The sequence below is a fragment of the Pseudophryne corroboree genome, chromosome 1 (assembly GCF_028390025.1).
Source record: "Pseudophryne corroboree isolate aPseCor3 chromosome 1, aPseCor3.hap2, whole genome shotgun sequence".
In the NCBI taxonomy this organism is placed as follows: domain Eukaryota; kingdom Metazoa; phylum Chordata; class Amphibia; order Anura; family Myobatrachidae; genus Pseudophryne; species Pseudophryne corroboree.
Genome location: NC_086444.1, coordinates 248435250 through 248453294, shown reverse-complemented (window position 1 = coordinate 248453294; position 18045 = coordinate 248435250). Strand labels below are relative to the sequence as shown.

Here is an 18045-nt window from a genome sequence, read left to right as displayed (position 1 = left end):
GCACTGGGTTTAAATGCTGTCAGTCTGATACTAACTAACTAGTAACTATAAAATATTTGCCATTTTATTGGAGTATAAACAGGTAGGACATACACAGCCTGCCCAGTAAGTACTTCATAATTATATATACAGTACATAATTGAAAATAAAACAAAATATAGTTCATGGTATTAATAAAAATAATACAATAATAAGAATATTATATTGGCAATCATCAAATAAGGGCTTATATAACCAACCGCACAAAAAAAAAAAATGTACAGAGGCCATTACTTTTGTGCTTAAGGGTGCACTGACCACTAAATCCACTTCTGCTTCTGCTATATCCACACCTTGGCCCCATAGATGTTATGGCAGTCTGGTGTTATGTGATAAGTGGCAACGATCATTAAACAGTACAACCAAAAATGCAATTAACATTTGGGACAAATATATTCACTGAGGAAAATATTTCACAGCTCACTGGGGTCTCTTACGAAACTGGTGTAACTATAACCATGTGAAAAGCTGCTTTAACCCATAACAGATGGTTGTTTTGTTTTTAATTTCTAGACTGCACTACAAATATGGCGTTCAGCATCTGATAGGTTGCCGGGGTCACAGGAGCTTTGGGTTTCCATAAATGTGAGTATTAGGCATCACTTGCTTGCCCCGTGCTAGGAATGTTTCAGCACCTCTCTAAAGCAAGTCTGGAATGTGAGGGCTCCCATAGGAATGGGTTCTGTCAAAACACTCCGGACAGGAAAAACGAATACTGCTGCTCAGCCCTGTGTCTGATATTACACCAATTATTTCATCTCGGAGCAGCTTCAACTTTCATTGAAACAGGGACCCAGTGTGTCCTTGAGCAAACTCTGCATGTGAGTGCTCCAGCCTCCACTCTTCGTTCCAGCTTGCAGCCTGGACTGTGCCAAATATTGATTTAAGAAATATCACTTCACGCTCACTAGACCCAGCAAACCCTGCAACTTGTAAGGAGTGGACAGAAGTTATAATCCAATGGTAAATAAACAAAAGCGGTTTGTTTTCTATGTAACCTAATAATAGTAAATATAAATCGGTACTTCCTCTATACACATTTTGTACTGTAATATAGCCAAAAAAGAAAACAACTTCTGGATGCAAGAATAATACATATAACTAATCCATGTGAATAATTGTGCTTTTACTGGACAACTTCCAGGTTTCCATCGTAGTAAATGAAGTCTTTTTACAATTCGCACAGCCGCCTCACATTTTGTTGTGAATCAAGACCTTTAAGAGGAAAAAGAAAAGAGGAAGTATAGCCTAGCAGCAAGCATGCCAGTAACAGCGATCGTCAGTGTTCAGCTGCAACATACAAGCCTTCCTTTCTCAGCTCCAGCAGTCGGATCCCTGCAGCACGATTCTCCAGTTGCCTCTGTTTAGTGAGCAGTGCCTCACTTTCTCACACAACATGGGACATGCTGGCCTAAACTGACTAACCACTGCGAATACAAACACAAATTTCTGCCAATACTCGCGTTCCCCTTCCAGGAAATCTAAAGAACAGGCTTTCAATTAATATGCCAGATCTCTACAAGATCATGGCCGAACAGTAAAACCAGACCAGAATTCACATTCCACTTCTAAGTACCTGAGCGAAAAGCAAAGAATAATCTGAAATCAGTCTATGCAGAATGTATAAAAGTAGGCCGCTGAAAAATAAAAATAGCAAATAATAATTTAAGAAAAACTTACCGTCTTTGGATTCATCTGACTCTGAGCTCATGGTGTCAGTGTAAGTCACTGGAGAGACCAGATTACAGCTGACGTGCACAACAGAAGCAGAAAGTCAACTTCTCAACCAAAGAAGAAGAAAAAAAAAGTCAGAAAGAAAAAAGGAAAGTTCTGCAAGTTTTACCAATCACAAAAAAGCAGTATGGAAGGAAGCCCGTCCCCTTCTCAGCCACTGTCTGGAAAGCAGCAGCTCCTCCGGAGAATCATATATTGAGGAGGGCAACCACACCATCCACACATGCTCAGTTTTCCTGGGAGCTTTTAGTTTTTTTGGAGGGTGGGGTGTTGCATGCTGTGACAGGACTGGATTATAGGAAGGAGTTCCGCTTAGCAATGATAGACATTCAGCATTTCTTTAAAGTGATTGTTATAGCTGTGTGGTGAGTGTTATAGCTACATGCCCCAAGGCTAACAACTCCAGCAGGCAGCATTGATGTGCTCAGCCCAACAAAGTGCCACAGTCAGAGGTGTGTGTCATAAAATAGCCAGGGCTGGGCTCATAGAACGGGAAATGCTGAGAGGCTGCACACTTACACATGGCCATTAGAACAAATCATTGACAGATGTCATTACTGTAACAGAGACTTGGAAGTAAAAACAACAACTCTTTAACTAGATAAACAAAATTTCTAACAGTTTAATAAACACTAGAATTCCGCTGGTTGCTTTTCTATGGTTTATGGGCCTCGTTCCAGGAGCTTCAGTTTTTGTTGTTGTTATTGTTTAAACAAGATAAGTTGGACTGCAAGCACTGGTGCATTACTTGTATTCAATAAGGGTGCCAGGATGCATTCCTGAAACAGGCAGTAATATGGGTTATGAGGAGATCACATCTGAGCTATGCAAAGTCTTCTAAACAAGCTTCCTTTATTGCTAGAAGTGTATTTATTAAAGGGATAAAAATGAAAACTCAAATGTGTTTATTAAGGGAAAGTCACGCACAGAAAAAAAAAGGTCTGCTTTCGTAAAGACTCAGAACTTCACTTTTATTTTTCGAACTGCAGCAAAAAGCAGACAATCACCATAGGTGACACTGCAGCAACTTATCCTTTCCACAAGCGTTCATATACGTTCCACCTAAGCGGTGTCTGGCAAGCCACAGATCATAGCCACTTCTGGAGTGCGCAGTAAGAAGATCCCCATTGAAAACAATATGAGGGTTTAAAAAATATAAAAACCATAACATTCAGCTAGATATACACTGAGCAACTCTTCATCCAATTAGCCAACCGAATGACTGATTGACAGACCGAATGATCATATAGATTGTAAGCTTGCGAGCAGGGCCTTCCTACCTCTATGTCTGTCTGTTTTTACCCAGTTTTGTTCTATTACTGTTGTTCTAATTGTAAAGCGCAACGGAATATGCTGCGCTATATAAGAAACTGTTAATAAATAAAATAAAATAAATAAATCATGATGTGTGACTCCATACACATCCAACTTCATCATAAGACCAGCCAATCAAACAACTATTCTCTTACAATGAAAGATTTTCTGGTGTAACATACAGTAGGTAGGCTGAGACTGCCTACTTGTATGTAAATAATCTACTGATGTGCATTGGAAATTTTTCGGGTTTTGAGTTTTGGTTTTGGATTCGGTTCCACGGCCGTGTTTTGGATTCGGACGCGTTTTGGCAAAACCTCCCTGAAATTTTTTTGTCGGATTCGGGTGTGTTTTGGATTCGCTTTTTTTTTTACAAAACCCCCTCAAAAACAGCTCAAATCATAGAATTTTGGGGTCATTTTGATCCCATAGTATTATTAACCTCAATAACCATAATTTCCACTCATTTCCAGTCTATTCTGAACACCTCACAATATTATTTTTAGTCCTAAAATTTGTACCGAGGTCGCTGGATGACTAAGCTAAGCGACCCAAGTGGCCGACACAAACACCTGGCCCATCTAGGAGTGGCACTGCAGTGTCAGACAGGATGGCCAATTTAAAAAATAGTCCCCAAACAGCACATGATGCAAAGAAAAAAAGAGGTGCACCAAGGTCGCTGGATGGCTAAGCTAAGCGACCCAAGTGGCCGACACAAACACCTGGCCCATCTAGGAGTGGCACTGCAGTGTCAGATAGGATGGCCGATTTAAAAAATAGTCCCCAAAGAGCACATGATGCAAAGAAAAAAAGAGGTGCACCAAGGTCGCTGGATGGCTAAGCTAAGCGACCCAAGTGGCCAATACAAACACCTGGCCCACCTAGGAGTGGCACTGCAGTTTTCTAGCGAGAGGATGAGTGCTTCCATCTTCATGTGAATCTGAACCACTAGCCATGAACATAGGCCAGGGCCTCAGCCGTTCCTTGCCACTCCGTGTCGTAAATGGCATATTGGAAAGTTTACGCTTCTCATCAGATGCTTTTAATTTTGATTTTTGGATCATTTTACTGAACTTTTGTAGTATACTTGACGACACAGAGGTAGAGCAATGGACTACTGTACCGTACTGCTATATATATATATATATATATATATATATATATATATATATATATACACATACACTGGTGGTCAGCAAAATTCTGCACTGTCCTCCTACTATATAGTATACTGCGCACAACTAAAATGCAGCACAGGTATGGATGCATAGTAGACTTGACGACACAGAGGTAGAGCAGTGGACTACTGTACCGTACGGCTATATATATACTGGTGGTCAGCAAAATTCTGCACTGTCCTACTATATACAGTAGTATACTGCGCACAACTAAAATGCAGCACAGGTATGGATGCATAGTATACTTGACGACACAGAGGTAGAGCAGTGGACTACTGTACCGTACTGCTATATGTATATGTATATATATATATATATATATATATATATATACATATACACACACTGGTGGTCAGCAAAATTCTGCACTGTCCTCCTACTATATATACTGCGCACAACTAAAATGCAGCACAGGTATGGATGGATAGTATACTTGACGACACAGAGGTAGGTAGAGCAGTGGACTACTGTACCGTACTGCTATATATATATACTGGTGGTCAGCAAAATTCTGCACTGTCCTCCTACTATATAGTATACTGCGCACAACTAAAATGCAGCACAGGTATGGATGGATAGTATACTTGACGGCACAGAGGTAGGTAGAGCAGTGGACTACTGTACCGTACTGCTATATAATACTGGTGGTCAGCAAAATTCTGCACTGTCCTCCTCCTATATACTACAATGCAGCACAGATATGGAGCGTTTTTCAGGCAGAGAACGTAGATATTTTCAGCACACTGAGCACAGATATTTGCAAGCACACTGAGCACAGATATTTGCAGCACACTGAACACAGAAACTGAGAGAACGCTGCACGTCCTCTCCCTATCATCTCCAATGCACGAGTGAAAATGGCGGCGACGCGCGGCTCTTTATATAGAATACGAATCTCGCGAGAATCCGACAGCGGGATGATGACTTTTGGGCGCGCTCGGGTTAACCGAGCAAGGCGGGAAGATCCGAGTCTGCCTCGGAACCGTGTAAAATGGGTGAAGTTCGGGGGGGTTCGGATCTCGAGGAACTGAACCCGCTCATCACTAAAAAAAACAAAAACAAACCAGCACTGTGCTTTGCCAACCTGGGCTGGTAGAACCATGAGGGATAACTCCAGTGCGGAGCCCCACCATGATTCCAGCTAGCCCTATACCAGTGAAACTAGGGCTGGTTTCCCTAGGGCAGGGGTGGGGAACCTCAGGCCCGAGGGCCGTATAAGGCCCTCAAAGCCATTTGATCCGGCCCGGCGAGGCTCACCTAAACGAGAGGAGATGCCGAGTGCCCACTGATATTTTACCACCAGCGGGCGCCCGACTCAGCAGCAGCCGGAGGCAGGAGCTCACTCCTGAGCTTCAGCTTCTGGCTCAGGCAGTGTACATGTGTGGCTGTGCGGTGCTATGGGAGAGACGTCATGACATCTCTCCCATAGGTGGTCATTCCGAGTTGTTCGCTCGTTAATTTATTTTCGCAACGGAGCGATTAGTCGCTAATGCGCATGCGCAATGTCCGCAGTGCGACTGCGCCAAGTAAATTTGCTATGCAGTTAGGTATTTTACTCACGGCATTACAAGGTTATTTCTTCGTTCTGGTGATCGTAATGTGATTGACAGGAAGTGGGTGTTTCTGGGCGGAAACTGGCCGTTTTATGGGTGTGTGTGAAAAAACGCTACCGTTTCTGGGAAAAACGCGGGAGTGGCTGGAGAAACGGAGAGTGTCTGGGCGAACGCTGGGTGTGTTTGTGACGTCAAACCAGGAACGACAAGCACTGAACTGATCGCAGATGCCGAGTAAGTCTGGAGCTACTCAGAAACTGCTAAGAAGTGTCTATTCGCAATTATGCTAATCTTTCGTTCGCAATTTTGATAAGCTAAGATTCACTCCCAGTAGGCGGCGGCTTAGCGTGTGCAAAGCTGCTAAAAGCAGCTTGCGAGCGAACAACTCGGAATGACCCCCATAGTTCCGAGGAGAGGGAGGGCAGCAGTCCGGAAGCAGGAGCAGGGCTGGTGAGCATTGCAGGTTTTTTTTTCCTTTTAATGTGTGTGTGTGTGTGTGTGTGTGTGTGTGTGTGTGTGTGTGTGTGTGTGTGTGTGTTTAAGCGCCACTACTAGGGGGCATATTTAATGGGGCATATCTAATGGGGCATAACTACAGGGGGCATATTTAATGGGGCATAACAACTGATGGGGCATATCTAATGGGCCAAAACAACTGACAGTGGGCATATCTAATGGGGCATAACAACTGACTGGGGGGCAAATCTAATCGGGCATAACAAGAGACTGGGGGCAGGCTAATTTTTAAGTTGATAATTTTTTATGGCCCCCGAAGGATTTTATAAATATCCAAATGGTCCTTTGTAGAAAAAAGGTTCCCCACCCCTGCCCTAGGGGGTCAAGGATGCAAAAATGTGCACAGACTCCGAGCCTGGGTATAACCAACCGCAGTCCCAATAGAAACAGGGCTCTTGCAGCACTAGTGGGTGCTGGGTAATAGTAATAAAAATAGATTTGAAAAACATTGTCATTGCTGAACTAAAAGTATAAGACACATAAAAGCAAACTTATTAACTGCAATTTTAAATAAAATGTTGTAAATTGCAATGTAAAGGATATGATAGTTATGTATGACAATTGCAAGATAACAAAAGATAGGTCACTGCTTCTATGGCCTTCCAGCCAGGTGAGAGGTGCATGGTAGGGGTCATGGTGCAACAAAGCATTGTCACACCATCCCCAACTTCAAAATTCACTTAGGGCTGCTAGTTGGGTGCAGCTTGCGGGTCACTTGCCTAGGCCCAGGAGAACTCGCGGCACACTGAACAATGTTTTAAAATTTGCCAAGGCACACCATCAGTTCCCCACAGAGAAAAACAAAACACACACATTGGCCACTACAGTAAAAAAAAAAATCCACACATACATTGGCCCACACAGAAAAACAATCACATTGCTCCCCATATAAATTCTTATTCTCCCCACATAAATCCTATTGCTCCACACATAAATCAATCACATTTCTCCCCACATAAATTATTCACATTGTTCCCCCCATAAATACATAAATTCTTATTCTCCCCACATAAATCCTCTTGAAGTCATATTGTTTCCCACAGGAGAAATAAAATAACAAATAGTGGCCCTCATTCCGAGTTGTTCGCTCGCTAGCTGCTTTTAGCAGCAGTGCAAACGCTAAGCCGCCGCCCTCTGGGAGTGTATCTTAGCTTAGCAGAAGTGCGATCAAAAGATTAGCAGAACTGCACAGGAAAAATTTCATGCCGTTTCTGAGTAGCTCCAGACCTACTCCTATCTTGCGATCACTGCAGTCAGTTTAGTTCCTGGTTTGACGTCACAAACACGCCCTGCTTTCGGCCAGCCACTCCTGCATTTTTGCCTGGCATGCCTGCGTTTTTTAGCACACTCCCTGAAACGCAGAGTTGCCGCCCAGAAACACCCACTTCCTGTCAATCATACTACGAACACTCGAGCGACTGAAAAATGTCGCTCGAGCTTCTGTAAAACTGCAAACTTTTGTGTGAAAGTACTTAGCGCATACGCGCTGCGTACCATGCGCATAAATGCCGTTTATTCACCTGATAGCTGCAAAAAACGGCAGCGAGCGATTAACTCGGAATGAGGGCCATTATTATCAGCTGTTCTCCTCCCTGTCCCTCAGTGGCGGGGGTTGTTAATAGTGGAGTTCTGCGAATACTGAGCAGCGGACGGTAGGGCAGGTGTGGATGTGGGTGGGCAAGGAAAGCTGTGTATGCAGGCGGGAACTGGAAGATGTGTATGCAAGCAGGTGGGCTGGCTGGGTGGCGAGACGCGGCAGCCGTGACCTATGATATCACACCATTTTCAAGACATAGGTCATGGCCCGAGCACGACTGATCCTCTAAGATGAGCCTGGGCCAACAGTTCACTCTGAAGGTGCAGGAAGCTGCTCTGGCTCCGTGGCACACCTTGCAACTGGTCGCGGCACACTAGTGCCACAGCACACTGGTTGAAAAAGCCTGGTCTATGGTGTCACTCCAGTGGCTAGTGTGATTGAGGCTAAATATTGTGGCTACAGATGTGTCCTTATACAGCTATCCTCAATACACCATGCAGCACAAGATGCCTATGCGACTACGATGCACAAGGGGACTGTGCTGATTAATTTGATATGCAACACTTGCATATTGTGTGTGACTGAGGGGCAGATGTATTAAGCCTTGGAGAGTAATAAAGTGGAGAGAGATAAAATACCAGCCAATCAGCTCCTAACTGCCATGTTACAGGCCATGTTTGAAAAATGACAGTTAGGAGTTGATTGGCTGGTACTTTATCACTGTCCACGGCTTAAGCGCCCTACACACTTGCCGATGTGTGTGGGCGATACGAACGATCTCATTCAGTAATGAAGGAAAAATCGTTCATATAGCTCAGTGTGTATGCACCAACGATGAACGATGTGCAGCCCCGCGGTCATTTATCGTTGGTTCTCTGTCGCTTTGCAATACAAGTCAATTTGGACATTGATCGATCATCATTCAGATCGATCCTCGTCAAAATTGAATGTGTGTAGTGTGTCGGGCCTATTAGTCTGCCCCGGAGTCTGTATACTGAGCACAATGGAACTTGGGAAAAAGCTGCTACTGCTACATTGTAGCACTACTTATACAGATTCAGAGACTCCGTGACACACAATATACAAGTGTTGCATGTCAAATTAATCAGCAGTCTCCTGGTGCGTCCTAGCTGCATCAAATTGTGGCTAATATGTATTATCAGCCCAAAAAAAAAAGATGCCCAATGCTAGCAGAGTCTCATGGACCTGCCAAGAGGGTCTATTTGGCATGACTGCAGCAGTGATGTATGAGGACACATCTGTAACATCTTCACACCATGGTTGAAGGTGTGGAGCAGTACAGGGGCATACCTCCAAACTCTCCCAATTTTTGCGGGACAGTCCCTTCTTTAGGGACTGTCCCACTGACCCAATGGTGGGCCGCAGTGTCTGGCAGTGAGGGGGATGGGGGGGGGGAGTTGGGAGGCTCCTGTCTGTCACTGCTCTGCCAAGCAGAGCAGCGGTGAATAGACGCCATCTATTCAAAGGAGACAGAGGGTTTGGGAGCATGCCAGCAGCTCACAGAGTGCTGGGCGTCTGGGAGTCTCGCTTCCCCATCTCATGGTGTTGGGCGGTATGCAGAGGAGGTCTTGTAGCTAAGACCGGTGGTTACCAATGTGAAGGAGAAAGTGGGAGCAGGGCTGGCCAAACCAGTCCTCAAGATCTACCACCAGTTCACATTTTCCAGACCACCTAGCTAGTACACATGTGTAGTCATTACCAATTAAGATGTGCTGTATTCATTCCTAACTGACAAGCCTACAGATCTCCAGGAGGCCTGGAAAACATGACCTGTTGGTAGATCTCAAGGACTGGTTTGGCCAGCCCTGAGTTAGAGGATGAGAGCAAGGTGAAAGTCAGAGTGATCTATGAAGGGGAATAGTTATTGAGAGCTTTGAGGGCGAGTAGCTAGAATAGAAGTCTGGGGGCAATGGGGAGCCAGTGTAGGTGGATTTGCAGAATGGTACAGTGGATGTGGAGCAGCGAGAAAGGGCCAGTAGAAGTGGAGGGTACAGGGGAAAGAATGGTGGGAAGGTCAGGAAAGAATGGTGGAAAAGACATTAAGTAGTAGGTTGTTATAATCAAAACAGGGGAGAAAGAGTATGGATAAGGGTTTTGGTAATGAGATAAGTGAGAAAATGTTTTCCGCCAGTGTTTTAAAGCACATGACAAAACAAAACAAAACAAGGGACTATGGGGAAGAAGCTGCTGATGACACCAAGGCAGTGGGCAGGGAGAACAAGAGACAGTGTGATATTGTAAGCCATGAGGTGGTGTATATGATGTGTAATGACACGAGCAACAACAGTCTTTAGGGTTTCTTTGGGTGGAAACACCGGTTCAGTGAGAGAGGATGAGGATGGAGGAAGATGAGGATTTCTGTTTTGGACATGTTAGGACAACCATGTGGAGATTGGTAAGGAGGAAGGTGGAGACACATAATAAAAGAGAAAGATGAGAGGTAAAGCTCTGTGTTGTCTGCACAGAGGTGATGATAGAGGCCAATTGAGCATATTCTGTGTATGTGGATTTAGGGCCTAATTCAGACTTGATCGCAGCAGCAAATTTGTTAGCATTTGAGCAAAACCATGTGCACTGCAGGGGGGGCAGATGTAACGTGCAGAGACAGGTAGATTTGGGTGGGGTGTGTTCAAACGGAAATCTAAATTGCAGTGTAAAAATAAAGCATCCAGTATTTACCCTGCACAGAAACAAAATAACCCACCCAAATCTAACTCTCTCTGCACGTTATATCTGCCACACCTGCAGTGCACATGGGTGGTCATTCAGAGTTGTTCGCTCGCTAGCTGCTTTTAGCAGCATTGCACACGCTAAGCCGCCGCCCTCTGGGAGTGTATCTTAGCTTAGCATAAGTGTGAATGAAAGATTAGCAGAACTGCTACTAAATATTTTCTTGCAGTTTCTGAGAAGCTCCGGACCTACTCACAGATTGCGATCAGCTCAGTCCGTTTAGTTCCTGTTTTGACGTCACAAACACGCCCTGCATTCGGCCAGCCACTTCCCCGTTTGTCCAGACACTCCCGCGTTTTTCCCTGACACGCCTGTTTTTTTTTTGCACACTCCCGGAAAACGCTCAGTTACCACCCAGAAACGCCCCTTTCCTGTCAATCATTCACCGATCAGCAGTGCGACTGAAAAGCGCAGCAAGAACACCAGCAAATCTACTACGTTTTGTGTTAAATAACTTAGCGCATGTGCTCTGCGTACCATGCGCATTTAGCAACAAATCACAACGAGCGAACAACTCGGAATGACCACCATGGTTTTGCCCAACTGCTAACAAATTTGCTGCTGCGATCAACTCTGAATTACCCCCTTTAGTGATTCAGCAACTCTATCCTAGCATGGATAGAGTTAATATGAATTCTGATGGCAGAATATTAAGTGGCAGGCTCAATGTGTGTGTCCAGAATGAAGAGTAGATCACATAGGTGTATTAAAGAAAAGTGGCATCTCAACAGAAACATTAAGAGGACTGTACTACTATTTTTAAGAAAAGTGAAGCTACTGTACTCGTTTCATTTTCAGATTCCCTGATAAGATGCATGGCCAAAACTGCAGTATGGTTACAACCATTTTTTCTCTCTGATTTCAGGTCCTCACATGCCCCTTTATATGCCATCTGCTACACATGCACCTTATATCTTATCAGGAGTGTGGTTCATTGAGTTGACCCTAACTAGGTCGGCAGTTATTAGGTCGACCACTGTTGGTCGACAGTGACTAGATAGATACCTGAAATAGGTCATCACGGTCGTTAGGTCAACATGGAAAAAAGTCGACATGAGTTTAAAAAAAAAAAAATTGGTGTAGTTTTCTTCATAAAGGTACCGGGAACCCCAATTAGTGCACTGTGTTCGCTCGCCATGATTTGGGCAAGGTGACTCGCTCAGCTACCGCTGCGCTCGGCACAGGTTACTATTTCCAATCGTAGTCCACGTGGATTGTAAAGTACAAAAAAGTTTAAAAAAATTAAAACAATTGTGAAAAACTCATATCGACCAATAGTGGTCAACCTAATGACTGTCGACCTACCGTAAGTGTTGTGGACCTAAAGACCGGGTACCCTTATCAGATCCCATACATGCCACCATAGCCCCATCACCGCCCTCCACATGTCCCTTCTGTGCCATAATACCCCTCCACATACTGCTTATTTGCCCATCCACCAATTTACTTTTGCTGCTAGGAGGTAATGCACATTACATTGGAACGTACCGCCTAGTCTATAACCTCCCCACACTGTGCAGAGACGTTCACAAGCCCGCAGGTCCTCTCTCATTCCCCCGGCACCAGCACAAAAATACTGCTTCTAATCCAAGTCAGGGGTATCTGGACTATAGATATAAACTAAAAAGGTCTACAGTCAACAGGTCTACCACTAATGGCAGATATGCAATAGATCAACATGGTCAAAAGGTAGACAGTTCAACAGGGTTAAAAGGTCGACATAACAATGGTTGACACGCAAATGACAGACACAATTTTTCCCCTGGGTGGAGATCGTGACTACTCAGGAAGTCCGCCTCCCAGTTGTCCACACCCGGAATGAATACTTCTGACATTGCACTTGCATTTCTTTCCACCCAGAGGAGTATCTTTGACACCTCTCGCATGCAGGCTCTGCTTTTTGTCCCTCCATGTCGATTGATATACGCTACTACAGTGGTGTTGTCCAACTGTACCTGGATTGCGTGATCCTTGAGCAGAGGAGAGGCCTGAAGAAGACCATTGAAGATCGCTCGAAGTTCCAGAATGTTGATCGGAAGGAGGGCCCCGTGGGCTGACTACCTGCCCTGGAACTGCACCCCTTGGGTGACAGCTCTCCTTCCCCATAGACTTGCAGCCGTTGTGAGGAGGGTCCAATCCAGAATCCCGAAACTCCGGCCTTCCAAGAGATTGGAGGACTGTAGCCACTATAGGAGGGAGATTCTGGCCTGAGATGACAGCTGAATCATCCGGTGCATCTGTAGATGCAATCAGGACCACTTGCTCAGGAGAGCCAACGGAAATGTTCTGGCATGGAACCTCCCATACTGGATCGCCTCGTATGAGGCAACCATCTTTCCCAAGAATCGTATGCAAAGATGGATGGACACTCGAGTAGGTCTGAGCACCATGCGGACCATCTCCTGAAGTGTTTTCGCCTTGTCCTCTGGTATAAACACCTTCTGGCTAGAGTATCCAGCAACATCCCCAGGAACAGGAGCCTCTGAGTTGGCTCCAGGTGGGACTTCTGTAAGTTGAGGATCCACCCATGGTCTGACAGAAGATGGATAGTGCGGTCAATATGGAGCAACAAAAGCTCCTTGGATCGTGCTTTTATCAGAAGATCGTCCAGATAAGGGACAACATTGACCCCAGGACCCGGAGTTGAACCATCATCTCCGCCATCACCTTTGTGAATACCCTTGGGGCTGTGGACAGGCCGAAGGGCAGTGTCTGGAATTTGAAAGGATTGTCCAGAAGAGCAAACCGCAGGTACACCTGATGGAGGCGGCCAAATCGGAATATGGAGGTAGGGATTCCATCTTGAACACCTTCAAATAAGGATTCAAGATTTCAGATTCAAAATGGATCTGACCGAACCGCTCGGTTTTGGCACCACAAACAGGTTTGAGTAAAACCCCTTGCCGCATTGCGGTATTGGTACCGGAACAATGACCAACTTTCTGGACCAACTTTCGGATGGTCTTTTGCAACGTAACTTACATATCCTTCAAAGCTGGTAAGCTTGATTTGAAAAATCATTGGGGAGGAGTACTGTCGAACTCCGGCTTGTAGCCCTGAGAAACGAGGTCTCTGACCAAGGTATCCTGGCAGGAAGTCTCCCAGACGTGTCTGAAGTGACGCAGTCGAGCACCCACCTCGAGATCCCCTCAGGGTGGATGGGCACCGTCATGCTGAGGCCTTAGTGGACGCAGAACCGGTGGACTGTTCCTGAGAGCTGGTGCTTGCAGGTTTTCTTGACTCACCTCTGGTGCCTCTAGGCGCATTGGAGGCACCTCTGGCCTTCGATCGAAATCTGTGAGACCGAAAGGACTGGACAGACGGCCCCGGATAGGAGCGCCTCGCCGGTGGGGCCCCAGAGGGGAGAAACATGGATTTCCCAGCCGTAACTTTGGAAATCCAGGTATCCAATTCAATCCCAAAGAGCCATTACCCAGAAAAGGGGAGTTATTCCACAATACGTTTGGATTCCGCATCCGCTATCCACTGACGCAACCACGAGACCCTGCGCGCCGACACTGCCATGGCATTAATGTTCCCCATCTCGAGTGAATCACAGAAGACACGTGTAGTGTTCTGAATGTGTTTTAGGATGGTTACAATAGTAACTAAGGACATATCCCGAGGAGGCCCCCCTAAATTTGAGTGGCCCAGGAATGAATGGCATGGGTCATCCAGCAACCCGCATAGACTGGCCTTTGTGATATACCGGCTGCTGTGTATATAGACTTTAGGGTAGTCTTCCTATCCCCAGGATCCTTCATGGTAAAGTAGCCCGGGGCAGGAGCAAATGGGAAAGTGCGCATAAACTTTTTGGACACTTGGAATCTTTTGTCTGGATTTTCCCAGGCCTGTTTGAATAGGTCATCTAACTCTGTAGAGTCAGGTAAAGTGACATTAGGCTTGTTTTGTACAAAGAAAAACGACTGCTGTGAGGCAGCGTCCTCTAGTGGGAGCTTTAACACATCCTGTTTAGCCAGAATTAGGGGTTCAATACCCTGAGCAGAATCGGGATCCCCACTAACAGGATCCAGGTCATCTCCATCCTCCTGTATGTCATCATCTGTATCAGAGAGTAAAGCAGGTAACCCACATTTCTGTGGACCTGCATGAGAGAGGGGGGATGTGCATCTGCCCTAGCAGCTAAATCTGCAACAGCTTGTTGTAGTAGCACATTAGCAGTGAGCTGGGATGATATATCTGACATCATAGTTTTAAGAGACCCTAACCAGTGGGGCTCTGGACCCTCTCCCCAGCCCCTTCACTGATTTGTGAACACTGACTGCATTGTTCACATGAAACAGAATCAGTATATAATGGAGAGAATCTGGTGTGACATACACTGCACAGTTTGTTTACCCATGTTTCACAGTAAGCACAACATACACATACACACAGACAGTGATATTGCAAGCCTGCCATACTGTATGTGAGAGGAGAGAGAGAGAGGACACCAGCACACCCTGATCTGCACAGCCCCAGTGAGGCTGTCAGCTCCCTATAATACAGTAAACACTAACAATTTCTGTCCTAAATAGGATCCAGATAGTATACATAAGCGGCTCTCCCCTTTGCTACACCCTGTACCAGATATCCTGCGTGGCTGAGAAGTCAGGAAGCGCTGTGTGTGCTGTTTATGGCTGCAGTAAGCAGAAGAAGGCGCCAAAACGCCTCAGGTCCCATTCTGATATATCTCTGCCCCCTCCAATGGCGCCGGAGTTACACCAATATATTATACTGGCAAAGTCTCCTTTTCAGCTCAAAACATCACAACAAGTGCTAGTCAAGCGTTTTGTGCCAGTTCCACACGGGGGATCTTAGTGGGATCCCCCGGGAGGGTCATGTACGCCGCACCCATATTCAGCTGCACTTTGAACCGGGGGATCTCCCTAGCGGGGCCCCCGGTTTGTACTCGCCACCTATGTCACCTTCAGGCAGTGTTAGTGGTGTGCGGCATGCTGCGGCTGTGACAGCCAAGGCGCAGTGCCCCGCTGAACAAGAACCCCTCAGGACGGTGGTCCTGCAGCGGGGAAGGTTCTCTGCACCTCGGAAGGCTGGTGACCGTCCCCACCCTTAACTCCCACGGTGCAGGTATGATGTTGCCCAGACAGCATATCGAAAATAACAAATAGAAAAAAGAAATTGACGAAAACTCTCTGGATATCAAAGACGTGTATTCTCTCCTGAGGGCACTTTTTTCTAAACTGCCTGTGGAGGGGACATAGAGGGAGGAGCCAGCACACCCAGTTGAAATTTAAAGTGCACTGGGTCCCCATCTATACCCCATTGTACTAGATTCCCCCAAATTCCTTATGGATGCTAGAAAAATGAATGTTATTGGGGTTAAAAATACGGTAGGAAAAAAAAAATTCTGTAATTTTAGCTGTTTTTATAATATTTGTAAAACAATAAATAAAAAAATACAGATCGAAAACCAAAACCTATGTGGGCCGGCCCACATCTCTAATATAAAGAGGTCATATCCGTTATACAAATAAAAGCACTCTTAACAGAAAAGCCAATTATTCATTTCCTTTAATACTAATGATGCACACAGACTGTAAATTGCCCAGATGAGCAGACACAAAATAATTCAATTATATATACACACACACGACGCTTAATCAACTAAATTCATTTCCTTTATTAAGAAATAAAGAGAGCAATGAAAAAATTTTCATGAAAAATAATTTAAACACGTAATTTTGCTGTAACAAAATGTATTCTATAGAAACAATATATCTCATACAGTAAACAGCATATAAGTGAAGAGAACAGATGAATGGGGCCTTTTGCTTTAATAAGTGATACAATCATCAGTTGTAATAAAACAATATTAATTTAGCATATTGAAGAGACACAATGATTACTGCACAAATAAACAACAACAAAAAATACTAAAGCATTCATTTATAGGGTGGAATTTAAATGTTTGAAAGGTCGGTTGGGTGTCTGTTTTTTCATGTGTATTAGATAGGAAAAAACAGACTCCCAACTGACTTTTCAAACATTTGAATCTCCCCCATAGTGTGCACTGTACATTTGTGCAATTGAATAATTTTCTGCACTATCAGGATAAACATTTATTTTTGCTTAGTAGTGCAGAGTAAAAGCCAAGAAAACACTAGGCACATGGTAGCCAACTTTTAAAAAATTTGGTGGTATTCATGCACCCACAGAGCTGGCTTCTATGGCTGGGCATATAGTACTTTTGTGACAGTATTTAATTACCAAGATTATTAACACATAAGTGTTAGATTTAGGCTGTGGTTATTGTAAAATGGTGCTGTCGACATGCAGTGTTGACATTTGTCTGTGTCGACATTGTGACCATGAGGCATTCTGAATTTTGATATGCCATACAACACACATTAGGACATCATTTGCTACAGGCATAAGAAAAGTAAACGTAGGGGGTGTTTGCATCACTTGTCTAGGATTGGGTAAAAACTGGAACGGACTGTACCGGCTCCCTCCCTGCTGCGACCTAAGCCCTGTGGAGCTTGCAGTGTGCATCCCTGTCCATCCCTGTTCTGGCTTTTTCCTGTCCGGGAAGGGTGGGAGCCTGTGACAGCTGTCACCGGAGAGAGTTTTTAATTTATCCCCAGAACATACAGGGAGACCGTAAAAAAATTTTTTATATAGAAGGTCATGAAAGCCCCGCACCAGGATCATTATTACAATGATTACAGTCATAATTCCATTCAACATAGAGTGGAAACAAGCTCCATTTATCAAATAATGCTAACTTTTATTTCTTTCCACTCCTGCTAATGTGCAGGCTTCAGATAAAAGCCATGCTAGGGAAACATGGTTTCCCCTTGTTAACCTGAAAGTGTCTTTTGCTGGAGGAACCTGTAGACCGTGTTCTCACAAAGCTGTTTAAGTAGGGAATCGACATCGCACCCTACCTGTTCTATAAACGTAAATATTCACCCTGCCCTTTTTGCAAAGTCTCTGGCCCTATCACAGTCCACGATAACTCCTCCCCTTCCGCTGTACTATACACTGGACACTAATACCTGCTCCAGTGTCATATCAGTCTCTGGGGAATATTCAATTACAAGCGATCACTGATCGCAGGTAATTGTCTGGCCGGGGGCTATTCAATTAGCCCTGATAAGTCGGCGAAAACTGGTCTGTTTCTGTTTCTACCAAAAACACACAGGTTTCACTGAACCTGTGCGGTTTCAGGTGAAAATGGTGTTATTTCCGGGTGAAAAAACATCAGGAAAAATTGCTCAAAGCTTCTTCGAAGGTAACTGAATACCACCGCCCCCCCCTCTCTCAATCCCCGTATCTCCGGCTACTGTCATGGCTGCCGAGGGAACTCTGTACTGGCTACTGGCAATTAACAAGGTGATGATCTGGATGGAAGGGGAGGCAGAGAAGGTGCTTTTGACAGGTTCCCTTTTGGGGGGAG

At 44.9% G+C, this 18045-nt stretch overlaps 1 protein-coding gene across 3 annotated transcripts in view; it reads right to left on the bottom strand.

Annotated features, from left to right (window-relative positions):
- TNFAIP8 (TNF alpha induced protein 8) overlaps positions 1 to 18045 on the bottom strand; it is a 229263-nt gene that overhangs the window by 64483 nt on the left and 146735 nt on the right. The window contains exon 1 of one of the 3 annotated variants that reach the window (XM_063964183.1): positions 1720 to 2004. The exons of the other annotated variants lie outside the window; for them this stretch is intronic. Coding sequence (XP_063820253.1) covers positions 1720 to 1750 — 31 coding nt within the window. The 5' untranslated portion in view covers positions 1751 to 2004. Of the gene's footprint in view, positions 1 to 1719; positions 2005 to 18045 lie in introns of those variants that run through there. 3 annotated transcript variants of the gene reach the window in all.